We start from the raw sequence: 27761 nt of genomic DNA, 5'->3' as shown, positions 1-27761 counted from the left end.
GCGGCAAAAAAAAACCAATTTCTTGATTGAATCCAAACCATGGATCTTTCAAGCGCGTAAAGGTGTTGTAGATGGGAGGAGGGTAAATAATTACTCTTGTATAGACAGATCGGTTTTTATACAATGTAAAGACACCAAACAAAATCCACAGTTGCGGCCTATCTCTGCATACATTCTTTGGTTCACATTGCAAGACCACATTTGTTTCAAATTTCAGTTTGGAATATTACCACAGCAAAAATTTTAATGACATGCAAATGGGATGATTAAATGTGTTGAAATTATGAAAAGTGGTGTCAGGCTGAGTTTCAACAGTTCATCCTCAGTTTTAAAGGTGTTAATTTTTGAAAGGAAAACAGTTGATCCTTTATTCAAAAATTGGCTAAACCTGCATTGGTACCATTTATCCTTTCAATTTTTAAAACCTACAATTTCCTACATGACTTAGTTTATGTACCATAAAAATTATTTACAAATAAATAACAATGAGCTAAATTTACAAAGCCCTGAAAGATGACCTCTGAATTGGAGGAAACCTTTGCTTTATCAAATATTTTACATGAAAAACTATACAAAATAAAATGGTAACATAATAATTACTTTGGTTTACTGCTATCGAGATATTTTGATCGCAAGCAGACGATCATCAGATGTCTCTCTTTGTAGCAAGCCCCTATTATAATTTTTTTTAAAACTCAGTTGTGATTTTTCTCCTAACATTCTTTTTATGATGTCAAATCCAGCTCTACCAATGTCAACATTAATTTTCAGGGAGTTTTCTTCCGCCAATTAACAAGAGCTGCTAGAAAGAGATACATGCTCCACAAGAGAAATACACGCCTACAAACCATCTACCAGAACTTAAATACACCCATATTTTTCTTTCCACTTCGGTCACAGTCATCCACTTCTTCAAGTCTGACATTCGCAGTCACTCTGACTAGGAAGTACGTTCCAAAAATATCCAGGAACACCAAACAAGTGCCTGGGAGCCTCCCCCAGTCCTCCGTCACCGTCACAGAGGGAGAGCCCACTACACTACTTTCACACAGTTTCGTCTCTTAAATTTTGGGCGACAGTCTGATTCTCCTCTCCAAGCCATTGTGGCTGGGGAGAGGCGGCCGCGCCGTACCGTGGTTCCAGTGTGCCACGGTGTGGGGTGTCGCCCTAGGCTCTAGCCCTAGGCTGTGGCGCTGTCGCCCTGCTCCGCGCTGGTCGTGGACGAGGCCCAGTAGGGCTCCGGTGTGGTGGTGGTCGTGGTGGTCGTCGTGGACGAGGCGGGCCAGACGACGGGCCTGGACACGCAGCCGGGCTTCCTCCTGATCTTGAGCTCCGAGGTGGCCACGGCGATCCACTCGTTGCGGTCCGCCTGGAACCAGGTGAGGCCCAGGTTGTAGCGCCCGTTGAGGTTGGCGTGCTGGCAGTGCGAGAACCACCAGCCGCCCTCGTAGTTCTGCGCGCAGTGCGTGTGGGAGGTGTCGCGGTCGCGGTCCGGCGCCGAGAACTCCATGCCGGTCTGGTAGTCGAGGGCGTCGGACGCGTTGCCGCGGTAGCCGGAGACGCTGAGTCGGTAGCCGTCGTCGCGGGGGCCGACCACGGCCTGGTCGTACTCGGCGAGCCACCGCTGGCCGTAGATGTCCCCCAGCTCGACGCGCAGCTCCATGCAGCCGTCCGTCGTCAGCCTGTGCAGCGCCTCGTTGCCGATCCAGAACTCGCCTGCGAGCAGAGAGGACAGAAATTAAATTGCCGCCCCAGCGAACAATACCCGCGCGGCCGCGGCGCGCTCCCGGTGGGACTGGAACTGACTGGAAGTTGCGGCGGGTGCCGTTGCCGTTTTCACCCGAGCAGTGCCAAGCCTCGCCGCACTGCTCCGCGCTGCCCACCCCACTTCCCGCCGCAAACAAGAAAGAAAAGCGGCGCGATCCGCCCATTTGAAATGCTGATAAAACTTCATTAACGCCCAAAGATCAATCAAAGTCCTTACGGACAAGCCGGCCCGGGCGGCCGGGGAGTAGTCCGGGCTGAGACGCGGGGCTGGAGTCCGGGAGGGAGACGCCGGCCGGGCCAAAGCTCCACTTTCAGAACTGAATAAGTTATGATCCGCGGCGGACAAGCAGAAGCCGCGAGCCGCTGGCTCCTCCAAGTTTAAACGGATGCGACAAAGTTGCTCTCCCCAGCCTTTGTCACCTTCTGGGAGGTTCGGCACCCAACCACGACCACCGCGGTCGCGGATCGGTGCTCGGCGCCGACATCGACGCCCGCGTTCTGGCAGAATCATGACTTTCCAACGGCGCCGCGCGCCTGGCTGTGCCCGTGGCTGTGCCCGGCCGCGCGCGCACCGCCACCGGAAGATGCCGGAGGGCAAGGTGGGCGGGCACCGGGCAGGCGAGGCGGGCGTCGCTACACCGCAACACAACCTTAATTAACAACGCAATCAATCTAGACTCACCAGCGAGCTCGCCGAAGCCCTTGCCGTAGTCCTCCCACTTGCGGTTGAAGTCCTGCGAGCCGTCGGCGCGCCGCTGGATGACCGTCCAGCCGCCGCGGGCCGTGCGCATGTCGCAGGGCACCATGATGGGCGCGCCCGCGCCGTCCGCCGCCACCAGGAACTCGCCGGAGTCGCCGCGCACGCCGGAGCAATCTGTGGAAACATAGAACAAGCAGGAGTTATCGCACTGCAGGACGACAGGCAAAGACCACGGCGGCCGTTTGAACGGGAGGACGCGGCCCAGTGCGCACGCCGCGCGACGCGCAGTCGGGTATCTCAAGCGGCGGGTGTGTTCGGCCGGGCGAGTACACGGAGTACATGGAGTGCGCGCTGCAGGCCTGCAGGGGGACGACGAAGCCGGCGGCAACAGCTGGCCGCGTGGCCGCGCCATGCACCTCGCCGTGTCGCCGCATTGCTCCGCCAAGCGTAGATCCTGCCGGCCCAGCCCAGCCCTGCCCTGCCCACCCTTCGCCGCCAGGCCGCCAGCGAGGCCAGCAAGGCCGCGACGCCGTCTAACGAGCACCGTGGCGTGGCATGGCGTGGCGTGGCGTCCCCCGGGGCACGCGTCCGGAAGCACCCGCACAGCACCGAGGGGAATGCGACTCGAAACGGAACGCAGCGCGCAGCGCCTCGCCTTAAAGTTGCGATTTGGAGAAATGAGAAATGCCAGATCCGTGTTTGGAACGCGGCAACTTGAGCGGCCCGGACGGCTGAGCCGGCCCGGCTTTTCTTCCGGGCATGGCGGCAGCGCTCAGCCAGTCGTGGCAAATTTGCTCCTCGGCCCCAGACAGGTGGATGGATTGGATAACCCGACCCGGCCCGCTGAAGCGCTGGAGTGCCTAGCCTGGCCTAGCCTAGCCTGGCCTAGCCTAGCCTAGCGCGTGCCCCGTGAGATCGGCCCTTGTGCTTATTTATGGATGGATGGCCGATAGCCGCGCGCTCTATAAAGGCTATAAAGGCCCAGACCGGGCCGAGACGGCGCGCCCTGGCGTCCTGCAGGGCCCGAGCAGTGTGACCCCACCAGCGACGCCCCGCCCCACGGCACGTTGCTCGGTGTTTGTGCGGCCGAGTTGAGCACACTCGGCGACGACGTGCTGCGAGTGCGAGGGGCGCCGCGTCGCGCCACCCCTGGCCGATGGGCCGGCCGGGCCGTCTGCCTCGCCGTCTGCTCGCTGCAAATTGTCACGACCGAGACACTAGACCGCCGTCCCTGATGGCTTTCATTCCCGGGTGATTATCAGCGTAGGTTGTCATTTTAGCCCGAGGATACTTTTGAAATAAAAGGTTCCCGAAGAAATTTCTTTTTGCACGGAGGCGATATGGGACTACTAGAAGGGTAAAAATACGAAGCCTCCGCGAAATCGGCCCACGGGTTTAGAAATGACAGCCCAAAAAAGAAATTTATAGTTCATAATCAAATTTCCAATGGCTGTTTTTTCAAGTTCTAAGGCTAGGTAACGGTCCTAGATTATGCCAAAGAGTGGTCAAAACAGAAGTGGAAGAAAGTAAAATGATCCCCAGCTAAGTGCACAGCACAGCGCTGAACAGAACAGAGAGAAGCGCCGGGCAAACAGGCAACCACAGGCGTATGGGTGCCTATGCGCCTTACGGCAATTTGAGGTTATGTTCGCCATTTCCCCCTTCAAAATAAACGATTTAAATGCAGGTCTGACGAACTGTGGTGCCTATTAAGTGCATATAAGTGACGACACAATTCATTCTGATCAATCTTGTTACGGGACAACCTGATTTTTATGCAGTTTGAAAAGGGGTGGACGGAGTTCATTTCTTGTACCGTTTACAACCACTGTATCTCGCCACGCACTGGTCGCTAGGCTGAGATACGATTCTTCCGACCAAGCGCTTATCAAAGGGGCCACTAAAACCTAACTTTTGAAGAAATCGGGGCACTTTTGGAACATTGGTTTTCGAGAAAAGGGGGTGGACGGAGTTCGTTTTAAAAAACATACGCAGCGGAATCGAAGACTAAATTCCACTTGGATTCCCTTCCCGCAACACCAGCCAGCTGATTTTGATGGTGGTGGATGCAGAACAGAAAGATGCACAATTCCTGACTCGGGTCGCATTACTAAAGCTATTTTTGCGATTTTCATCCCAAATTAAGCACTGTGGACGGAGTTCACATGAAAACTGGGGGAACAATTTTGATGACGTGCTGTTTCACACCTGTTGCTTTCAGAAAGTCACCGTGGCCGATGATGTGACCCCACATACTTTTTTTAAAATGTTGGTCACAAGAAAGTCTGCTTTCATCTCGCAGAAGGTTTTTAAACACCTCTTTTCGAAATCGACTTGGTGCGGGGGAAGTGGACGGAGTTCACTTTTGACCACTTCTCGATATTATTACGGCCGATTCAGAAGTGACAGCTCAAAACTCAAGATTGGGGGTGGTAAAGGACCCCAAGGGGCGAGCTCAAAACAAATTTCAACATCCTATGTGGTCTAGTTTAGAAGCACTACCCTGGGGAACGCGAGTGACAACCTACGGTGATAATCACCCTCCCTGCGACGGCCGCGCCGCGCTCCCCGAGGCGAGGCGTTCCCTGCTCGCGTGGCGAGTGGGCGATATGTGATACGGCGAGGCAGAGCGGCCGTAGGGGGTTGCTGGGGCGGGGCGGGGCGGGGCGGGGCGGGGCGGGGCGGGGCGCTACGAGGTCGGAGGGCGGGACGGCCGGGCCGCGCCCCGCCGTCATATTGAATCTAGAACAATAGAGCAGGGCTGGGAAATACCTAGGTAAAAAGTACCTAGGTACTGTACCTAGGTACTTTTTTGGTACCTATAACTGTACCTAGGTACTCAAGTCACAATTGTAACTGTACCTGTACCTAGGTACATTTTGGGCAGTAACTTTACCTAGAACTGCAGGTACTTTTACAGGTACTTTTGGGCGCGAATGTAGGGAAAGACGGGTAATGAGATGCGCTCACAACAGTGCGGGGATAAAGAGAGACACTCAGAGGACTGCCTGTTTTCGGGGAAGAAACAGATATTCGGCCCCCTCCCCTTTTTATGTGCCTTCTCCGGGCTCCATGTGGCAGGTCTGGTCACCGCACGCACTGCCAAGGTGAACGCAGAGGACTTGCACTATGAAACAATGGACACATCTCAGCAGGGATCATAGGAAGTGAGGTGGTAGGGGTCGGGCGCTCCCCCGCCCCTCCCCGCCCCCCCGTCGCGCGCCTCCCTTTAGAGCGGGGCTCCTGCATGAGCCTTACGGGACGCACGGCTGGCCGTCGAGGGAGCCTGGCACCGGAAATCGGGTGGGGGAAACGCGCTAAGGCGGCAAGCGGCCGCCCTCCCCCACCCCTAGCCCCTCCTCACCCCGCACCCTCGCTGTTTCCGGGTCTCAACTCTACCCCCACCACGACCAACGCCGAAGCATATTCCGGTCTAAAGGGAGGAGCGCGACGGGGGGGCGGGGAGGGGCGGGGGAGCGGCCGACGGCTAACACGTCGCTTATCATAGGGTTTATCCCTAAAATGCGTTACCGGAACCATCCCATTATAGGAGCGAGGTCAAGGATGGTCCCTGGAGCCGCCGACGATGCGGCGTGACGAATCGGGGTTGTAAACAGCACACACGTTGGCATGAAAAGGGTCATTGACGCAAGAAAGTTTAAAGGGACGAAAAAGTCGCGCGAGGTTTGTTTTGGTTGCGTTACTGGGCGGATGTGTTGAAATATCAAAATATCTGAAAGTACCTGAAAAGTACCTAGGTATTTTGCCAAAGTACCTGTAACTGTACCTAGGTACTGAGCTCGATCAAGTACCTGTAACTGTACCTAGGTACTTTTTTGATCCAGTATCTGTATCTGTACCTAGGTAAAAATATAAAGTATCTGTCCCAGCCCTGCAATAGAGATGCTAAGTCAGCGGGACAGGCCGCCGGCGTGGCGCGCGGGGTTGTTGGCGCTGCCGGGGTTCCGGTTCGGCCTGCGTCCATTTGTGCCAAGTGCGCGCCACGCCACGCCACCGCGCGGCCAGCAGGGGCGTGAGCAGCTCGCGGAAATTTGGCCCATTAATCTGACGACCAACAAGGGAGGGGCTGCATCGCTGCTTCGCTGCATCGCTGCTGCGGCGTGCCCGAGAGTTTGCCTGCAGACGCGGCCACGGCGGCGAAGCAAAGTCGAGCAAAGCCGAGCAAAGCGGTGAAGCCCCCGGGGGTAAACGTACGCTGACCGCCACTCGGAAACGCGACACGGTCACCTGACCACACCGGCGGTGGAGGTGGATGGGGTGTCTCCTTGGAAGCACTAGCGGCACTCCTGCTCGTCGGCCAGTCCCATTAATGCGCGGCTTGTCGCCCACACTGCCCACACCCGCAACTCGCCACTTCCGGTCAGCCTCCCTTCCGGCCGCCGCCACCGCCTCCGGGGGCGTGCCGCGGCGCCGCGCACCGGAGTAGTGGCCGTGGAGGGCCGGGGGAAGGGGGACGCCGTCGCCGCGCCGCCGTCCAGGAAACGCGTCCCCGCGGCGTGGCGGCGTGGCGGCTTGGCGGCGTGCTCCGAGGAGCGGAACCCTTTCCCTCTCCCTTCCCCACCCATTCCCCATTTTCAAGGGCCGCCGGCCGCGCTGGGCGCCGATATGCCGAACACGTGCTGCCTACGCAACAAGTCTGGGGCCCTGCATGTGTGCGCGCGTATGTTGGAAAAAGAGGGAGGGGGAGCTTCATGCCGCGGTGGACTTTCGTCTAATAAGGGAAAAGCGAAGCCGGCAGTCCGGCAGACCTCGCCCTGGCCGTCGACGTCGCGGCGCTGTGTACTTATGTGGAGTAATGCCGTCCCCGTGTGGGGGCGGGCAGGGGCTGGGGCTGGGGCTGGGCTATGGGATTTCGCGGTTCAATGGTCCAGCGGGTCCAGCCCAGACTACCCCGCCCCGCCCCGCAGCCCCGCCACGCCGCGCCACCCAATCAGCGCGTCTATTCGGCGGCCGAACGGCCGAGGAACGAACGAAACGGCACGAGAGACGGAGCGGAGCGGAGCAGAGCGTTCCGCACGGAGAGCGCGAAAACGGGTCTTTGAAGCAATCTGCGCGGGGAAGCTGGGAGCTGGGAGCTGGAAGCTGCTTGGACGGGTGGTCCGTGGTCGTCCGTGGGCCGGCCAGCGAGGGCGTTTTGCAGCCCTGCGGCGCCCCGTGGCCAAGCACAGGCACGGCGCGGCGCCGTGTGGACCGGTGTGGACCTGAGGACCCGAGGGATGGGCCACCCTTCAGGCGCGAGCTCTCTCCCTCTCGTCCTCCCCTCCGTGGCGTTGAATCAACTCGCGACGTCCTTTATCTGTTTCGAGTGCAGGGCCGCGGGGCGGGCGGAGTGGTCGGAGCCCAGCGAAGCGACGTAACGCGGACGGTGGGCTGGGTGACGGACGGGCAGGTAAAGCTTCGGTTCGGCAGTCCCTCCTCATTCGGAGTGCTATCTCCCCTGGCGCAGGCAGGCCAGCACCGCTAGCGAGGGCGGGACGGGGCGGCCACTGCACCGCTTGGGATTGAGATAGGGACGCCGAGGCCGGGCTCAGCGCTCAGCCCGTCCGAGGATCGCGACAAACACGCGGCAGTGCGGCAACGCGCAGGACTCACCTTTGGGCAGCTTGTGCACGATGTCCTCGTACTCGGCCTGCACGTGGCTCAGCTCGTCCACCAGGTGGGGTACGGACGCGTCGTCGGCGACCTGGTCCAGCGGGGCCTCGTTGTCCAGGCCCTGGCGGGCGGCGTGGTGCGGCGGAGCGTGGTGGCTGACGGCCTGGTCCAGGGCGTCCTGGCGCTCGGTCGCGTTCACCATCTGCTGCTCCAGCACGCCGAGCAGGGCGTGGTCCGCGGCCGTGCGCTCCTGCAGCGTGGACAGGCTGGCCGCCATGGCCTTGAGGGAGGCGCCCTGGTTCTGCTGGTCCTCCTTGTTCTCGTGCGCCACGGCGCGCACCTGCGCCAGCGAGAACTCGAGGCGGGAGATCTCGCGCTGCACGGCGGGCACGTTGGCGTCCACCTTGGTCTCCAGCGCCTCCAGGGACTCGAGCAGCTGCAGCGTGGAGCCGCGCAGCGCCGCCAGCCCGGCGACGTGGCGCGTGGCGTTCCACACGGACTGCGACAGCGACCTGCGGACACAGACGGCACCCCGATGAGATGAGCTGTTTGGCGACGCGCTTCCCCCGCGTTCGTTTTATTTTCGAGCGCAGGGAGGTTGCGCTAGTCTGGCGGCTTGGCGCTGTCGGGCCGAGGCCGGGCGGTCAGGTGCTTTGGGCACTTCCCTACCCCGCGTGGGTTGCGGGTTCCGGACAAGACGCCGCGACGCACAACGTGGCGACAGCGGCGCCGCGACGGCAGCGGACTCGACGCGCTTTTGTGTCTCCGGAAACAGTCGTGACGACAGCTATGAAAGGAAGCGAGCCACGAACAAGTGGAAAGGGGGAGGGGGAAGGAGGGGTCAGGTCAACTCACCGCGTCGTGTTCTCCAGGGCGGCGAGGCGTTGCAGCACCTCCGGCGCCGTGACCTCGGTGGCGGCGTCGGCCTGGGCGTCGGCCTGGGCGTCGTCGGCCACCCTCTCGAGGCGCACGGGCCGCAGCGTGGCCAGGTGCACCTGCTTCTCCAGGCGGCGCATCTGCTTGCGCAGCTGCAGGTGGCTGTCGCGCAGCGAGCGCGTCTCGGCGCCCAGCTGCTGGATCTGGGCCTTGATGAGGTGGTGGTGGCGCAGCGGGGCATCGTGCTGCAGGGGCGCCTGCACTGTGGGCGCCATGGCGGGCAGCGCGTTGTTCTGCTCGTCGTCGGCCTGCGGCAGGGTCTGCGGGAAGGAGAAGAAGACACGGCGTCAGTCACAGTCTCCGAACGGGAAAGGCCTTCGATTTATTTATTCACCCCCCCCTTCGATTGTTTTCACGCGGCGCTGAAGGCGAGTGGCTCGGAGTGCCAGTGGGGCTGCTTGGAGGGGACGGCCGCGCGCCGCGCGACAAAGTGGGCATATCTATTCGACGCGTCCCCTTCCCTCACGTGCCGCGCCACGCCGCGCCGCGCGAGGGGCATTGATACTTTCGACTTCGACAGCACGGCGCCGGGGCCGGCAGGCACTCCAGCACGACGCGAGCCTCCCCCTCCCACTGCACTCGCAGTCAGGAAGTGCCCCCAGGCCGGCGGGGTCCTTTTCGGAAACAGCTTAGGCCAACAAAGGGCAAGAGCTGCGAGAGCGCGGGCCGCCTCTCTTTTGCGTGAGAAACTCGCCAACAGCTCCTTGGGGCGCAACTTTATCTAATTACGTTCCGAGAGTTGAGGCGGTGGCGGCCCGGCGGCGCGGCGGCATGGCGGCAGTGTGTTGCGGGTGGGCGCGCGGCGTGTTTCGCCTGGATACACCTGAATATTGAAACAGAGTCCCTCTCGCTTTCGCAGGGCCCTCCTTGCGTCCTTCTCCCTTCATCTCCCCCTCCCTCTCGGCGCCGCGGCGGTAGAGGAAGCCGTCAAACGGCTTAATTATGCGCCCCATTTTAATACAGCGCACTGCCTTCGGAGCCTTAGGCTGCCTGCACCCCTCGGGCACGGCCGGGCACGGCGGCTTGGGAGTGCCGCGCCGACGCCAGGGCGAAATTCGACGCCACCCTCGTCACGCGGACGCGGCGGACGCGCGCTGTTCGGAGACGGCCTGCAGACGGGGAAAGAAGGGAGGCCGTCGCCGTGCTGGCCGAGCTGTCCCTGGCCGTCCCCCAACCCTAACCCAATCAGGCATCGCGCCGGACACGGACATGGCCATCACGTCCACGGCCGGGACGTGCAGCAGGCCAAAGGGACGAGACGACGAGACGGGCCCGTCAGCACGGCGGTAGACTGTACAGCCCAAAGTCTATGTTCGGCTTGGCCAAGCGCGGGGCGCGGGGCGGGGCGGGCTGCTGCCTCGCTGCCGCCACCCCTTCCCCTCCCCTCCTCCGCAGGGAGCTGCCCCTACATCTTCTTATCCCCCATCCCGTCTCGAAGGGGCGGGGGCGTTGCGCATAATGGGAGCAGTGGCAGTGCTGCTGGCTGCTGTTCGCCTCCACAAAAGCTCGCCTCGTTCAGCTCAGCCAGCCCGAGAGCAAGCAAGCGGACCGTCAGAGCCCCCCGGGCGCGCGGCGGGAGGGGGTGGGGGGTGCCGGCGGGGCTGTATGATAGTTGCGACCGCGCGGCCACACAGCAGCGATCGCCATCAGCGCGCTGGTCCATACAGCGCACCGCAGCTCCGCAGCACCATGGCGGCACCGCAACCCGCACGCAATCAAGTGCAGCAGCAGTAGAGCGCCGCTCATCCCCCATCCTGCCCCCTTTTTGTGCACTACGGTCCCGGCTCGGCTCGGCTCGGCTCGGCTCGGCCGCTGTGCCGCCCGGCAAGCCGCTCGGCTCCGACGAGGTAATTGAAACGCCCCCACGAGTTGCCCGTTATCTTAAAGCGGTCGCAGCGGGCCCCGAGCTAGCAGGCTAGCTACTACCCCCGGCGCGTTCACTTCCACCACCACCACGCATCAGCCAACAAAAAAATTGTTTCAGCCTCATTTAAATTTTTTTTTTCGAGTTGCAAGGATGATGAGCGCCCGTGCGGCGGGACGCTAAAACAGTGGATCTTTCGGGCAAAATGATCCGCGTGATGAGGACGACGGCGATGAGAGCGAACGGCCGCGGCCGCCGGCCATGGCCTGGCGGCGTATTGTGTGCCCCCCCCCCTGCAGCTCCCGAAACCCCCGCAGCCCCAGCCCCGCGCGTTTCAAACTTTTACGTCGCGAGGCGCGGTGTGGCGGGGCGTGGCGGGGCGTGGCGGGGCGCGGCGGGGCAGCACGGCGCCTTTGTGGCCGGCCGGCCCGACGGCCCCTGGAATTGGACTCTCGACGTGGACAAGGGCAAGAATGGGGAATGGGGCGGGGGAATGAATGGGTTATCTTGACTGATGCGGCGGCGCGCTGGGGGCTGGCCGGGCTGGCGGGGGTAGCCAAGGGGGTAGCTTCTCCGCGCCACACCGGCCCGCCCTCCCTCGGCCCTCGGTCCTTGGTCCCCAGCGCGGGCTGGACATTTTTTGATATCATCTTCCCGGCTCTGTCTCTCTCGAGACGTCGTCTCTCCCCTGCTTTCAGTCCACCGCTCCCACCTATTCAATCCTCTTTGCAGCAAACCCTCGCCGCCCCCACGGTGGGCCCCACCCCTCTCCCTCGATGCAACTCACCTCGCTGGCGCCCTTCTTCAAGGACCTCTTGGCGACCTGCCACTCGCTCTGCAGCCCGAGCACCTGCAACAAAAGTGGGCGAGTGAGTACGGCACAGTGTGGGTCGCGCCATACAGGCACTACGGCGGCACTACGGCGGCACTAGGCGCGGCAGCGCGGCTCTGGAAAGTCTGCATTCGCCGTCGACGCCGCGCAGGGCACTAGCGTCACGATGGGCGCTTGGAACCCGCCACGGCGGCAAAGCCCTGAGCACCGCCCGGCCGGCCCGGCCCCTCGCCTGGGTCACCTGGGGATTTGGCGAGGCCGGGGCTGCCGGGCTGCCGGGGCCGGAAGGAATAAGATGATGGTGCCCGCCGAGGAGCCTCTCCGGGCCGAGTTACTCCAGGCGGCATCATCATCGCGCCTTAACAGCTCAAACTTAATCCAACTCCGATCATTAACCCGGGTCGTGGAGCGCAGTGCTGCGCGGCGAGGGTGCCGGCCGGCGCAGCCCGGCGCAGCCATGGTAAAGACACCACCTGGCGTCGCCGTCGCGTCGCCGCTTGCGCCCTCGCCCTCCACCATGTGACGAGACGGCGCGGGGAAGGCTGAGCTGGCGACGCGCAGGGCCTCCAGGACGGTGTCAAAATCCACCCTCGCGCTGCTGCCGACTTCCGGCGCAAGGCTTCCCCTGCTGCAGCGGATGCGGCGGATGCAGACCCAGAGGCGAGGCTAGAGGACGTAGCCGGGCGTGGCCGCCAGGCCGCCCCGCCGCGGAACTCTCACCCCACCCTCGGCACTTTCAATGGTTATAAAGGCCTTCATTTGGCCCACGTCTCGGCGGCGCGGTAGGCCTCGATGGCCCTCGAGTCCCGACAAGGCGCAGCGGCGCAGCGCACCCGGAGTTGTGGGCCTCCACCCAGATCGGTTCGGCGGGCCTGCCGCGGCGGCAGCCCTTAAGAGCGGTCAGGAGTTCTCCGCGGGCGGGGCAGGGGGAGGGGGAGTTTGCTTTCATGAAGCGCGCCGCGTCGCACGCCCCTCGTCCTCGGCCTCCACGAAGGCGGCAGGGAGCAGCGGGAGCGGCAGAGACCTGAGCTGGAAAGTCGAGAAGAGTCGAGCCCCCTTTGATCGAGCTGCCAACTTTCCGCGCGCCCGTCCCTCTCATCTTATCCGGCCTGGTGCCTTTGCCTGCCCGCGGCTGCCTGTGGCTGCCTTTGGCGTGCCGTGCCGCGGCGAGCCCCGCGGACGCGACCGACGCGACCGACGCAACCGCTCAAGCAAAAGGCAAATAACTCTCCCGCTTGCCGGCCAGAGGCACCAGAGGCCCCAGAGGCGGGGCGGTCTCGCCGCCGCCACTCCGCCGCCACTTCGCCGCGCCACTTCGCCACCGCCGTGCCGCAGTCCGGGAGCCACCGACGCCGCAAGCCACGCAAGCCACCACAAGCCGCGGCAGTCATGAACCGGCGCGCCAGACTGGTACACAAACAGACGCACCCTGGCGGCGGGGTGGGTTGGGGTGAGTGGGGGGCGCGCCGCTTGTCATCATCTGCACGGAAACGCGTGTCGCCGGTTTCCTGGAGGCGGAAAGGGCCAGGCCAGAAGGGGTTTCGCTGGAATGGACCGAGGGGTTGGGATTGGTGTTTGGAGTTGGGGGTAGGGGGCTGTCCGGAATCATCCAGCAGTCAAGCCTCGTCCGGCATGGTTACACTGCGGACGCCACCCCGCCGCCCCGCCGCCCAGTCCCCGAGAGGCCCCGTCTCGTCCCGCCTGTCTGCCCGCCGCCTGCCTGTCAGACCGCGTCGCCGTGCCAGGGTGGCCAGGGCCCAGACTCACCCTGATTCGTACCGCAAAAGCCCGGCCGAGTGTCGCTCTGTCTCTCTCGCATCCCTCAGGAACACCCCAGGAGCGCGAGGGAGACAGCCGACGACTTCCGCGGCCTGTCTCAAAGTGCTGAAAGGCCTTTGACGGAGCCTAGCCTCGACAAATGATCGCCCCATTCGGAGGGGCCTAACGCCATCCTCCCCGTTAACAAGGTCGACGGCGTCCTCGGCGTCCTTCCTTTCCATCGGGCGCGGCGATACGGCCTTATCTCCAGGCGCACTCGTCTGGACTCGGCGCGGACAACAGACGGCCCCGCCTTGTCCTCGCGTGGCGCCGAGAGGGCCGATGCCGGCCAGACCGGCCGATGGACGCGCTCGACAGCGCGAGTCAATTAATAATTCGCCGCCACTGCCGCCGACCCACTGCCGTGCTGTGAGCGACACACGGGCCGCGGGGGATCGAGACAAGCCAGCCAGCCAACACGACGAGCTGGGACACCGCGCAGATCCGCGCGCTTCATCAAACAACAAAGGGGCGGAATTCCTCGTCGGATCACGGCGAGGAGGTGGTGGAGGCCGTGGCGGCGGAGGGCGCGCGCTGCCGAGGCGGGCGAGGCAGGAGGGCTGGCGACTTGATATCACAATAACCGGATGGAATGCGGCCCGGCCGAGGGCCCGGCCCGGCAAAGTTTGTTCAAGGTGGAGCAGCGCGGCAGCATGGCGGGACGGGACGGCAGGATTCGGGGATAAGGCGAGGCCTGAGCCAGGAGGAGCAGGGGGTGGAATGGGAATAGGCCCGGGCCCGCCTGCAGCACGACGCTCAGACCATTATCCTGATGACGTCACGCGGCTCACTTATTGAGCAGCGCCACACACGTGAGCCAGTCGAGATGGAGGCCGGACGTAAGAAATTCATCGGCCGGACGGGTCGGGACGGCGAAGTATGTCCCGGGGCGACGTGAATTCGGCGACGTCAGGGACGGGGCACTGCCAACCGGCGCGCGGAACGCGAACAGTGCTTTCGCCGCTCCGTCTCTCTCGCGCTCACGGGGCGCACCGCAAGGGTGCGAGAGAGACGGAGTGGCAAATGACAGACAACTGCACCGCACACCACCCCGCCGACATGCATGGCTGAGGACGTCGGCGCGGCGGCGCCGCATCAGCAAACTTCCCCCGGGACGGGATCCACGCGGATCCATGCCACCGAGCCTCTCCCCCGCACCGCGCTCAGCGCTCGGCAATGTTTCAAGCGGCGATGAGTGCAACGCGCAGCGAGCGCTAGTGGTTCCGGCATTGGGCGGCGCGGGGTGAGTGGGCCTTGCCTACACTGTGGCGCGAGGCGAGGGCGCGAGGGAGTGTCCGCGCTGGCGAAGCATGGCAGAGTCTGCCGAGCCCCTCGGGGGTAGCAGCGGCGCGACGACGTCCCAGTCCCCGCGTCCCGGACCAGCAGTCGACTCGGCCTCGGCGCGCCTTTGCGTTTCGCAGTTTTTTTGCTCGCTGCTGGCTTTTATTCCGAGAGGGATAAAAGACCTATTTTGAGTCCTCTTAGCCTTGCTGCCCCTTTCCGTTTTCGTCCCCTGCTCCTCCCCGCCGTCTCGTCCGCCTCGCCCGCCTCGCCAGCATCGCCCTTCATACTTTATTCCCGCACCTGCATTATCCCTTCATTGCGCGGCCGTTGCGCGCACCGTACACCGCCAGGCACTGCTTCGCCTCGACGGCGTTTCGGCGGTGGTTCGGCGGCGTTTCGCGGCGACGCGGGGAGTCGTAACTCGCCGATTTTACACACGCGGCGCGCCGCTACCTCACCGCAAACGACGCGGTGAGTGTTTCCACGGGCACGGCAAAAATGGGCCTCGCAGCGATTCGAAATCGGCTTGCTCAAAACGCGGCTCGCTCGCTGTGACTCCCAAAAGCAGAAAGCTTCGGAGAAAGGCGCCACAGGCGGGTCGGGATGGCCGGGTTGGGGTGGCGGGGGCGGGCGGTCATGACTGGCCATCACTGTGAGAACCCGGAGGCGCGTGGCCGCCACATCTGCCGAACCAAATAATTTCGCGGAAAAGGGAAAAGTTTGTTGGCCTTCCTGAGGGGGTTCACATTGAGCAGGGCGTCGCAGGGTGGGCGGTGACTGGCGCCAAGGCCGCCTGCTCTGTAAAAAGGCGCGGCCGGAACCCCAGCCCGGAACCCGGAACGCCTGACCGGAACCGTGCAACTCCAAACTACTGGCGCGAGGGGGCCGCGACCGGCATAGCATTCAGCAGCCGCGTCCGTTGCAAACTTTCGGCACAGAGAGCACGCCGCCAAGTGCCCCGTGGTGGCGGTGTTGGTCGAACCAACCAGGCACGGCCAAAGCACGGCCAAAGCACGGCCAAAGCCAGAGGAAATTGGCGAGGGGCAGGTAGCGTCGCAGAGGCCGGAACGGCGAGGAGGCGGGGCAGTGGCGGCCCCGCGAAGGCGGAGGGCTCCTCATGTTGACTCTCAGCAAACAGCACGCGCGTGCTCTGGACTTAACCCCCTTCCCCGCGCAGCCGGCGCAGCCCGCCCAGCGCGGTATAGGCTGGGTGGGCGGGTTTGAGTCTGCGGCTCCCTAGAGCTAGATTAAGGCCCCAGCTATTCCACATGTAACGAGACCACCTCCTTCCACTCCCCCTCCAATCTGAGACCCCCTCCCTCCTCGCGGAGCCCCCTTTCACCGGGGCAAATCCTTGCGGTGTGCGGGGGGTACCTCCGGGGCGGCCCGGGCGTATCCTGCACTGTACCCGAGCGGATCGGCGCCACCGCCGGGCAGAGCGGTGCTCCGGCCACGGCCCGGAGCGGCACGGGGAATAAGCAATGAAGCAATGGGCGTGCCTTCGACCTTTGGCGGCCCGCCGGCCCCGCCTGCCCCGTCAGCCAGCAGCCCCCAGCCCAAGGAGTAGCCCCTGCAGCCCAAGCAGCCCCAGCCCCAGACAGACCATCCCCCGCGGGCGCACACCGTTCGGCCGACGTGCCCGTCGCTACGGAGAAGGACGACGGACGGTTGAAACAATGCCCGCGGCGTCGCGGCGTCCATGGCGGCACGGCGGCACGGCGCGGCTGGTCCATAAAGAGGAGATACTCGTCACAGTTCCGCGTCATAAACCGTGCAGCCATCACGTGCGCGACGCCAGGCCAGGCCGCGCCGCCGCGCCAGACAGGGCGCCGCATCGACGCCACGAATCCCTCCACTCCACCGCCGGGTTGAACTACCCCGTCGTCTTGTTGCGCGAGCACCGCGCATCCCCTGCCACTTTCACCCCCGCCAGTTCTATTTTTCCGTGGCTGGCGCGCCGTTCGCCGATGGCGTTGTCTGCCTGCATAATCCAGAATCCGCCGCGGCCGGAGAAAAAGAGAGGGGGTCGCCGACGTCGAGGACCCCGCAGCATGTTGGACCTCGCCGTCGTCCCCCGTCACGGTTTCACTGTCGTTGTTGTTGATGTTGTTGTTGCGCCCCTGGTCCTGGCCTGCGCGGGGCGGCTCGAGAAGTGGGTCGTCGGTCCGCGGCACTCCGCGGCGCCGCGTGTTGCCCGGGATTGGTCCCCTGATTTCCGCGCCGTTTTGTCCCCGTTTCTGTTATTATTTCCGAAAGTGGAAAGCGAAAAGGGGAAGCGGACGGCAGCGGGCGGAAATGAGTGGCGCCGCGTTCGCCGCGTTCGCCGCGGTGGCAGCGCTGCACAAGCAGAACGCGGCGGGAAAATCCACAACGAAAAAAGGGGGGGGGGAATAAAAGAAAACCACGACAAAAACAAAACAGGCGAGCAGGACCGCGAAATGGCTGGCAGGCTGCTGCTGCTGGCAACTCGTGGCAACTTCCTCCAATTTGTGTCTCGGTCGCTTCGATGATCTCGCGCTTCAAACGCTACGCGGCGCTGCGCGTGCGTCGCGCTGGAGGGGCCATTGAATATTTTATGCCATAAGTTGGTGGAAGGGATGCGGGGGAAGGGGGGGGAGGGATGATATTGTGGGGCGAACAAGGCGTGAGGAACAAGCGGAGGGCCGCAGAGACTGGGGGGTACGGGGTACGTCGCGCGCTGAAAGGACCGGAAAAACAGGCAAACCTCGCACGGCCTGGGGCGTATGTGAGGGTATTAACGAGTGTGAGAAAACCCTCGCCAAAAAATGAATATAAAAAGTATGTTACGTTATAAAATTTAATAAAAGGAGCGCTGCGTCGCTGGGCGGGCTGTGCTTGTGGCTCACGCAGGTAATGCATGCAAGGACGCGGGGCGGGGTGGGGCGCGATGGGGTGGGGCGGGGCGGCCAGTGAAAGGGTGTAATGCTCGCGCGACCTTTGCTTTTAGACGCCACCCCGCCCCGCCCCGCCCACCCCGCCCGACCCAAGCCTCAGTGAAGAGCTTCGCCCTGGGAAGCAAGCGGGAGGAATAGGATAGGACACAGGGCTGGATGGAAGTGGGGCTGGAAGCGAGGCTAGAAGGCCAGATGGCATCTGCGAGATAAGACAAGGCTTGCTTTAGCCTGGCGTCCAGAGTGTATGCCTGCTGCGTGCAGGACACGCCGCGCGGGGCCCTGATTTTGTGTACGGCTGCCTACAGCCCCTCCTAATGAGCAACAAGGACAACAAGGGGTGGAGGGAAACGTGCTGCTCCACCGCGATGCACCGCGATGCACGGCGCGGCCCTCGTCACCACGCCGCGCCCGGGCTGCCTCCCCTTCGCCTACCCCAGTTTCTGGGCCGAGGAGCGGGATTTACACCCACGCACACACACACACACGCGCACGGTCACGCTGTGGGGCAGATTCACCCCGACCGGCCATTTTTATGACAATGTACATTATCTTATGCAAATGATTTGGCCAGCCATCCCGTCCGTTTGCCTCTTCGTCCGCCGCCCCTGGGCAGGCAGGCAGGCGGCGGGCAGGCCCGGGACCTGCTTATACAAATGCACCATTTTTATTCGCGTTGCATAAAACGCCCATTAAGATGGAGGCGAAATTATTTTCCCCCTCTTTCTTGATGCGCACGGACGTCTGAGTTTTTTTCTCTCCCCGTCGGCTTCCCGTTGTGCTGCCTATCTCTGCGTCTCAGGGCACCGCTGCGCCGCTGCGCTGCTCTCCGCGCGGATGGCTGCCGCTTCCGCTGGCTGCTGCAGACCGCGCACCGCGCTCCAGACCGCCTTCCTGCTCCCCTTCAACCTCCACATCATTTCCCCGACGCGACACGTCTGCCTTGTCGGCCTGCTTGTCGGGCCGCTTGTCTGCCGCGCGTTAGCAGCCTCGCCTCAGAGCCTCGGCCTGACAGCGCGCCCCGTAATAACGGCCAGTTTCACTCAAATGCATGACAAGCAGCGCCAAGTGCGCGGTGCGGCGCGGTGGCGGCACCCCTGCCGCCCTGGAGCGTCCTCGTCCTCGTCGCGCCGAGACGCCCCTCGCCGAGAAGCCCCTCGCCACGTCGCGAACCCACATTTGTCTCGCCAGTCAAATTACCCGCGCGTCTGCCCAGTCACCGCGTCGCCACCGCGCCACCGCGGCACCGCCACCCGCAAGGCACGCCGGGGACAAGTGGCAAGGCACTGCCGGAAACAGTGCAGAAAGTAAGAAGAGTGCCGCGAGTACTGTCACTACACATTATTAGAATGGGTGAGTGGGTGAGGCCTCGCACTTGCACTTCCATTACCGCGACAGAGAACAAGGACAGCGAGTCCTCGAGCGTCAGCAAAGTCGCCGGCCGGAAGTCCGGCGTGGCTGGCGCGGCTCAGGGACAGGGGAAGGGGTTGCCCGCCGGCCGGGCGGAGCGGGGGGAGGGGGCGACGCATATTTACAGGACAAGTGTATGTAAATAGCCCCCATACAGCATCGCCGTACAAAAGGCTTGCCCCGGCAACTCGGCGAGTGCACCTGCGTGCGGGACCGGGGCAGGGGACAGGGGCGGGGTAGGGGACGGCAGGAAGCTCGCGAGGGGCTGCGCGGGGGAGTGCGGCGGAGGCCAGAGAGCACTGGGAGCCTCGGGGGGCGGGCTGGAGCGGCGCGCGGCAGTTTAACCGGCAGGAAACCGGAACAACCCCCTGGAGCGAGGGCGGCAGGGCTGCAGGGCGGCGGGGGTGAGGCATCGAAGCTGCACCTGCAGAGCCAGGACAGCCCCCCTTGCCCCACCAACCCCCACCTGCAGCTGCAGGACGTGGTCGCCGCCCCCCGGGACGCCTCGCCCCGCCTCGCCCTCGCCGTGGTGGTTGGTGTGGCGCCGTGCTGAGGCGGTGGAATTCTCGAGAGCGGCCCCAACGCTGCAGCAACGCCAGCAGTGCCGGCAGCGCTGCATCGCGTCGCTTGATAGGAAACGTCTGAGCATAAATCCGGGTGATACATCGGCGCTTTGAGGGGCCTTGGTGGCGGCGGGGGCGAGGAGGGGCGCGGGGCCTGCAGCGTCGCCAGCCAGGAAGCGGGCGTGGCCCCGCCGCACCCCGCCGCACCCCGCACACGACTGCGAACTCGGCGGCTGGTCAAACTATTGTCATTATGATAAATCAACACACAGCTAAAGCGCCGGGGCCTGAGGGTGGCACGGCGCAGGGCGGGGCGGGGGCTGAAATGGCCGGAATCCCTGCAGCCGCATCGCGCCGCAACACGCCGGGCCGATACAACAAAAGGCCGCCGCGCCGTGCGGCCGTGCGGCCGTGCCATGGGCCGTCCCTGTGGACTGTGGATTCCATGGCCCCGCTGCAAATGGCGCGATACCCTCGCATCCACCTGGCTGCTGCTGGATTAGCTACACGGCTCGCACACACACAAACACGCAAAAATATACGCCAACACGTACACGCACACAAACACGCACACATACATTGACACACTCACACAGACAGAGGACACAAACACACACAGGCACTCACAGTGGGCCCGGCCCGCACTGGCAGTACACAAACCCATTTTCATCACGGCCTGGATCCGATTTGCAGCCGGCAGGGCGCGGCAGGGCGCGGCTCGGCCTGCTGATGCTGCTGCTGCCTCCAATTAGGCGCGAACGCGGCACACAGCGCTGTGAATGCTGCACCGTGGGGATGCCCGGGGATGCCCCTGCTAAGGGCGCGCGGCGTGGTGCGCCCAGAGCAAGCAGCAAAGCCCGCCAGCGCCGCAAGGAGGGATCTCATCTCATTCCGGTAATTTAATTTTGTGCATGAGCGCTCTCGCGGGCGCGGGCGCAGGCGCGCGCGGTCAAAAGCCAGATTCCTGAATCCAGAAGCCAGGCCAGCAGACGCCAGCGGCAGCCGCCGGAGAGGCGTGTGCCATTACGTGCCCATTACGGGCCTGCCTGAGCGGCATGGAGGCCCGGACTGGACTCCTCGCTCCAGCTCGCGCTGGGCGGGTCGCTCGCGGGGCGCTCGCTGCGCCGCATGATGAAGCAACCCACCGAACCTGAAGAACAAAGGTCCCCACACCGCGCGCCCCTTTCACGCGTCAAGGTGTGGCGCGGCTATCGGGGCTCCGCGCCCCGCCTCGCCCCGCCCCGCCGCGCTCCACAAAGCCGTTTTTGCCCGAATCCACTCGGGGTCCTTTGTGCCGCACGGCCATACGGGACGCGCACTTACGGGCCGGGCCCGGGGCGCTCGCTGCAGGCTGATTCCGAAGGGCGCCGTCTCTCTCGCACCCCCACGGGGCGCCCCGCGAGCGCGAGGGAGACGGAGATAGCCGGTCGGCCTGGCCTGCCGGCGCTGGCGGGGCAGGTAAGATCGCGCGGCGCGGCCCTCGGCGGCCCTTGCCCATTGTAGATATGCTATCCAATATCGAGCGCGATTCAGCCGAATGCCGCCACGCCACTGCCAGCCACGCCACTGCCGGCCCGGCAGGGAAAATGGACCACCGCGCCGCCGACAATGGCCGTTGGACCTTCTGGCGCGGCGAGGCGCGGCGTGGAGGTGGCCACCCTAGCTCCAGGCCATAGCGCCTAGTGTCCCCGCCGTCTCTCCCCTACACGGAGGCCCGGAGCTAGGGTGGCCGCCGCGCTCCAGGCCCTTCGCCCTTCGGCCTCCGCGATGGCGCAGAGATAGGACAGCGCGGATGGAATATGAGGGCAAAACACGCACGTGTGGCTGAGGCACGCTGTGCCGCCTGTGCCGGCCCGGCCGGGTTATTGCTAGTTTTTTAGGCGCGCTGTCCGGTTGGGCAACGTCTGCAAACGCACGCAACGGATTTGTGCCTTTTTTCTGCGGAGGGATAGCCGACAGCGGCGGACTATAAACGGCAGGAATGAGAGCAAAGCCGCCGAGCAGCGCGCCGCCACACAGAGAGGATCTAGCGATTTATTCATTTGAGAAGGGAGAGGAAAGCGAACAGGGAGAACGAGTATCGCCAGAGAACCACGCCTGGCAGTGTCGAATTAAAGTTGGACGACACGCCGCTCCACTGTCGAGGTGGCCATGGCAGCCGTGGCGACACGAACGCTGTTACCCGTCCGGGCTAGGCGGCCCGGAGTCCGGATTTAGCGCGGCAGCGCGGCACGGCGGTGTGATGCATCCTTGTGGAGAGAGAGGCCGCAGCCCCGCCCCGGCAGCCCGGCCTTGGAGCTCAACGTGATTATCAGCGGAGAGGGAGGAAGGATTTTGCAGGAAGGGCAGCAGGCCGTCTGCCCCGCACTTATTTTCTTTTCAAGGAAACGACAAGAAACTGCGGGGCGTGCGGACTGGGGGAGAAAATTCTTGTTGAATTCAGTTAATCCCGGAGGCAGCAGCAGCAGCGCGCCAAATCAGCGGCTCTTCCGGCGCCCTTTCTTTGACGCCTTTGACGCCCACCCCTCGAGGACGCCGTCGACGGGGCGGCGGGGAGGCAACGCATCACGCCGATTGCCCGGCGATTGCCGCCTGGCGGATGACGGCCTCGAACGGCTGGGGGAGGACGGGCGGGACGGGCAGGACGAGCAGAGCGGCGTCGAGACGAGGCACTCTCCGGGGCCATCCGCCGCGACGCCGCGACCCATATCCCCGGCGGGGCGCGGAGCGTGGAGCGCGGAGCCCGCGGAGTGCCTGGCTCGGGCTGGCGTCTGAGTCCCTCAGTCTCTCTCGCACCCACAGCAGGCCCACGAGTGCGACAGAGACCGAGCGACGAGAGGCTGGCCCGAATGAAACGTCCTCTCATGAAATCATATGTCCCTGGCGGGAGGCAGGGGCGCGGCAGGCGGCAGGCTCCACGGCGGTGACCTCGCGAATCGATGCGCGGTAAATGAAAAAGGCGGCGGCCACAATGCGATATGGCGCGGCCGCGCAGGTTGCGACTGCCGCCCTGCCGCCCCTCCCCCTCCCCGCGCACATCCAGTGGCCCTAAGTGGCGGGCCGCCACAAATCCCGCCAAATTGAATTCCACAAAGCGCGGCAATGTCGCAAGTCGTTTGGGGGAACGGTGGCGGCGGGGCGCTCCGCCCGCAGGGGTCGTCGCGCGCCGCCGTGAGGCCGAGAACCGAGGGCAGGGTGTGTGTGCCCTGGAACCTTGGAGCCTCCGAACCTCCAAGCCTAGGAACCTTGGAGGGAGCGCGCGGTGAGTCACCGGCCCCGCAAATGGAGGCATGGCCCGTTCGCAGCGCGCAGGGCGTAGCTCGCAGGCCGTAGCGCGTAGCTCACGGCGCCCAGGGCCGCACGCCAAACTCGTTGCGGGAGGGATTCGGGCTATCCGCGCCTCGCCCGAGGGGGCCGGGGGGCCCGTGGCTGATTACGAACAGGACAGCACTTGTCGCTCTGTCTCGCTCGCACCCCGCCGGGACGCCGGGGACGCCCCGAGTGCGAGAGAGACAGCGAGCGAGGACAGCACTCCGGAGTCGGCCATAGTCGGCCTGGCATCGCGTCGCGTCGCGCCGCGTCGCGCGCAAAGCGAGGACAATTAGGCAAAAGAGGTACTTCCTAACCGGCACGCCGGATTAGGGCGAATTAAAGCGCTGCCTCGCTAGGCTGCAGACTGATTCCGGGAGTCCTTTGCGTCTCTCTCGCGCTCGCGGGGCATCCCGCACAGGTGCGAGAGAGACAGAGCGACGAAAGCGACTCTGCGCGCTGCGCCACGCAGTCTCGAGCGTCCCTGCGGCACCACCTCGCTGCCCTACTTCGGGGCCAGCAGGGGGATGGGGAGCCGGAAGGACCTGGCGGCTGATCGGCCGGATGGCGCGGCCGCGGCGAAGCCTCCAAGGCGAAGCACGGCAGGCCGGCGGGGTGCTCCTCGGAGAGCCCAGCCCGGTGCTGGGGGAGCATCTGGACCATCATCATCTCACACCTGTTTGGCCGAGCGGCCCGGCCACACGGCGGCGGTCAGCCTCGCCATTCCCCCTCCCCCTTTCCGTCTCCAATTTCGCAGCGCTGCGCCGCGCCTCTGCCCCGAAATCCCGCTCTGTCCGCCCCTCTCCGGTTTGCTAGACGTTTAGGTTGAGTCAGCGTGGAGTGGAGCTAGGGCGGCGGGGCGGCGGGCTTAGCGGGCCGAAGGATCAAGACAGCCGGGCGGGCTGGAACACCTTTCCCTCCGCGTCGCTGCCTCTCTGCTTCGCTCTGCCTCGCTCTGGGCAAGGCTCTGGGCAAGGCTCTGGGCTGCTGGGGCTTCGCCAGGAAATACGGTGTGCGCGACGCGGCGACGCGCGGCCCGCCGGCCGAAAGGAAGGGCCAGGGGAAGGACCGCGGAGGACGAGGAACGGGGCGCGTCGTCGCCGCGGCGAAAATGCAGCACTCCACCGCGGCGGCAGCGCGGAGGCCGGGAGGGACGGCCGCGCGCAAAAGGGGGAAAATAACAGACGAGATGGAAAAGAAATGAAAAATAAAATAAAAATAAAGAGGGCGAACAGATTTGGTTTTCTGTCAACGCGAAATTGGGTAGTGCGGCCGGGCGGCCGGGCGGCCCGCCCCTCTCGATACCGATAAAATTGCTGAACCTGCGCGACATCGATTTCGCAGTGGGGCAGGCAGGGCCTGGCAGGACCGGGCGGGGCCGCAGGGCGGACGTATCTTTACTTTGACCCGCTGCGTCTGTGTGCGTTGTGCGGCCGTGCCCGCCGTGTCCGTGTGTGTTTATTGCGAGTGTGTTTGTGTTGGTGCGCACGCGTTCGTTATATTTCGGTCCATGTCCAGACTCCAGACGCCGCGCTGGGCTGGCTGTGCTGCCGTCACGTGACCACCATAACGCCACGTTTGGCTGGACAGGCCCCCTCTCCCCCCCTCCCTCGGCCCCACGCGTCGTTCGCGACACAAAGGGAGGGTGTTGGAGTCGCCCTGCCCTGCCGGGGCCCCGGGCCGGGCCGGGCCGGCAGACTGACTCCGTACAGTGTTTTGTCGCTCCGTCTCTCTCGCACCTTCGCGGCGCGGTCCATGAGTGCGAGAGAGACAGCTGCGTGGAATTCTTTTGGCCCGGCGCGAGGACGAGGCCAGGCCGGCCCCTCTGCAGGGCGGGCCGCAATGCCGTCCTGGGCCCGCCGCCACCTCGACAGGCATTGCCGACAGCATTGTCGGGGCCATTCCTGCCCCCACCTGGCCGGACCCAGCGGCGGTTCCTGTGTTTGTGCGTCGCCGCGCATTGCACTGCTTGATGATGATGACGGTGATGACGACGATACAAGTGGGTCACGGCGGCACAACAGCGCGGCTTGCCCAACCCCTGCAGCACTACATGAAGACCGCCGCCAAGGTCAACACAGAGGCGCCGTGCAAGCGCCCCTCCCGGCTGCTGTCCGAACCCTAACCAGAACGTGTGCGGCGAAAATACATCCCCTAAAAGCCGCTGTCTCTGTGAGCGTCCCCTCCGAGCGGGCGGGAGGCCCCTTCAAAGAGCCACACACACTAACACGCGTCGCACACCGTGTCGGCCCTCCCCGGGCCGGGCCGGGCCGCCCGGTTTGGCTGGACAAGTGGCTGCTGGAAGCGCGGGGCTGGAGCGCTGGCTGGACGGACGCGCTGGAGAGGGTGGGCGAGGCGACTCGACTCCATTCCCCCTTTTCTTGTCTTGTCTTTCTCCCTCCATCTCGCGCCACCTTATCTCTGGTCCTTTCTCGTCCGCCATTATTCTTTCCCGCCCCGCCCCGTCCTCGTCAAGTGCACCAGCATCAAGGCAGCAGGCTCAACGAGGCACGGCCGGCACGGCGCGCCGCAGCCTGTGTGTCGTGGTGTGTGTGTGTGTGTGTGTGTGTGCGTCTGTGTCTGTGTGCGTGTGTGTGTGCTTTGCCCCGCGGCCGTGGCGCCGTCGCGGCGCTTGGCTGCACCCTGCGCCGCCTCCTCGCCGCCTCCATCATCCCCCCCTCTAACCACCCCGCGGAGGTCACCGTCGTGCAAGAAAGGGGTGTCTTCAGGCCGTCAGGCCGTCGTCCTGCATCGTGGTTGGACTCACCTGCTGGCGGGTCTCGGCGCACTTCTTGGCGGCGAGCTGGTGGGCGGCGCGCAGGGACACCACGTCCTGGCGGGCCTGCGTGAGGTCGGCGACGGCGCGGCTGTGGTCGGCGCGGAGGCGCTCCAGCTCGCGGCGCGTGGAGGCGGCGTCGGCGCGGGCCAGGCGCACCTGGGTGCGGAGGTCGTTGCGGGCCGCGCGCTCGGCGCTCTCGTTGTGCGCCCGGGCCAGCTCCAGCAGCTCGGCGCGCAGCTCCGACACGGAGGCCGTCACCCACTGCGCCGCCAGCTGGTCGTTCTTGCGGGCCGTCGACGTGCGCACGTCTTGCCTGCAAAACGACAAGGAGGCCGTGAGCGGGCAAGTCGGGCAGTAAACAAAACGTGGGGGCGGCTGGGCTGTAAAAACGTGAGCAGAAATTGGCACTGGCGAGTAAACGCGACGCGGCGCTAAACCGGCGGGCACGCGCGGCTTTCCGAAAATGGCTGTCGTCGCTCTGTCTGCCTCGCACTGCCGGCACTCCTGGGGCGCGTCGTGGAGGTGCGAGAGGGCAGCGCGACGGCCCTCTGGGACGGGGCAGGCCGCAGACAGCGCGGCGCGATCGCCGTAAAACCGGCGGCTGCTTGCAGCTTCGGCGTGATGGCGCCTTGTCGTGCCTGCCACCCTCGCCCCCTCGCCTCGCTTCGCCCCGCACGCCCCGCACGCCCCGCAGCAGCGCGCACCTTCATAACCAACCAAATACGACTCAAACTTTGGCCAGTAAATTTTCCACCGCCACCGGCAACTCCATTTCAGGGGACGTCGCTGTCCGGCAGCGAGGTGGCGAGGTGGTGAGGGTGTGAGGCTCGGGGCGCCGAGGCCGTGGCCGAGGCCATGCCGCGCTGGCGGCAGAGGTGAGAAACAATAAGGAAGAGTTATGGCATGTACCGATGGCACTACACGCAGCAGCGCGCGGCAGCGCGTCGAACTCCACGCTCGCCCCACTGCGCCCCGCTGCGAGGCTACGCCGCGGCCAAATGGATTTCCCGAGGCCGGCGCGCACTTTCCCCAACTTTTCTCTTTTCTCTGACAACGGCATCAAAATTAACGGCCGCGGGGGAAGCGCGCTTCGCGCCTCGCTCTCAACTCGAACAGGGCATCCACCCCAACAGGTACGAATGGCATTTGGCTGACGCAGGCGAATTGCCCGCTCGCTGCACACACTCCACTCCAGAGCCCGTTTAATCTACTTTACTCCGTTCAAAGTCTCGACTCGACAAGCCCTCGCTGCCTGGCTGCGTGGGCGTGGCGCGGGTGTGGTGTGGGTCCGGGCCGGGCGGGGGAATTAGTGTTAGCACCTCTCCACTCCACACCGCAGCGCGGCGCAGGTCCATGACGCGGCCTTGTACGCGATACTGCCTCAATTTGCATGGCGTGTACGTACGCCCCACACGGACACACGGCCGCACGCACACGGGGGTCGGCTGGGCTGGCGCAGGCTAGCGCGCCACACCGGCGAGAGCAGCCACAAACTTCGCGTCAAAATTTGGCCTGTTCCCCTCCTTTGCGCTCCTCGCGCCTGGCGTGTCGTGTACCTCGTTGCCCCCATCCCCATTGCCCGCCCCGCCCCGCCCCGGCCAAACTTCGTCCCCCTCTGTCTCCTGCGCGCGAGTTGGTCCATGCAGGCGGGCTCCAGCCGCCCCTGGCCCGACCCGGCCCCGCTCCAGCCCCGCCAGGGCCTCGGGCGGCATGTGCACGCGGCCCTTTGGTGGCGCGGCACGGCGCGGAGTGTTCGTGTTATGACAGCCACATCCACGCGTCCGGCGAGGTCGGGCCGCGCTGCAAGTCACTCCAGGACCCTCGCGGCCCAGCCGACCCCCACCCTCCTGCCCTCCAGGATCCGCCCTCCAGGATCCGCCCTCCAGGACCCTCTCGCCGGCAAGGTCCTTGCGGCACACTGACTGCGGCACAGCCGGGCAGCCGCCTCACAATGGGCCCAACATGCTGGTCTCA

General features: G+C 64.3%; 2 protein-coding genes across 2 annotated transcripts in view; both read right to left on the bottom strand.

The window, feature by feature from the left end:
- Window positions 1–101: 101 nt before the first annotated feature.
- LOC117653011 (protein scabrous-like) lies at window positions 102–25862 on the bottom strand. Its single transcript, XM_034398342.1, has 6 exons — window positions 25776–25862; window positions 11668–11730; window positions 8936–9276; window positions 8081–8592; window positions 2450–2641; window positions 102–1716 (listed from the first exon to the last, which is right to left on the bottom strand). Exons 3-6 carry the CDS (start codon window positions 9229–9231, stop codon window positions 1181–1183), a joined length of 1536 nt encoding a protein of 511 aa, XP_034254233.1. The 5' UTR covers window positions 9232–9276; window positions 11668–11730; window positions 25776–25862; the 3' UTR covers window positions 102–1180.
- LOC117653058 overlaps window positions 25734–27761 on the bottom strand; it is a 4338-nt gene continuing 2310 nt past the window's right edge. Inside the window, exons 2-3 of the mRNA XM_034398415.1 lie at window positions 25944–26100; window positions 25734–25850 (exon numbers count right to left, since the gene is read on the bottom strand). Coding sequence (XP_034254306.1) covers window positions 25734–25850; window positions 25944–26100 — 274 coding nt within the window. The remainder of the gene's footprint in view (window positions 25851–25943; window positions 26101–27761) is intronic.

The sequence above is a fragment of the Thrips palmi genome, unplaced genomic scaffold (assembly GCF_012932325.1).
Source record: "Thrips palmi isolate BJ-2018 unplaced genomic scaffold, TpBJ-2018v1 HiC_scaffold_8, whole genome shotgun sequence".
Lineage (NCBI taxonomy): Eukaryota > Metazoa > Arthropoda > Insecta > Thysanoptera > Thripidae > Thrips > Thrips palmi.
Note: the sequence above shows the minus strand (reverse complement) of the source record. Positions and strands in the feature narration are given on the sequence as shown.

Bases quoted from the DNA above. Each gene is read 5' to 3' on its own strand.
- LOC117653011 (XM_034398342.1), bottom strand. From the start codon at position 9,231: ATGGCGCCCACAGTGCAGGCGCCCCTGCAGCACGATGCCCCGCTGCGC. The intron at 8,593-8,935 runs GTGAGTTGACCT...CTGTGTCCGCAG, and splicing joins GCCCTGGAGAACACGACGCG to GTCGCTGTCGCAGTCCGTGT. The intron at 1,717-2,449 runs GTGAGTCTAGAT...CTCTGCTCGCAG, and splicing joins GGGCTTCGGCGAGCTCGCTG to GCGAGTTCTGGATCGGCAAC.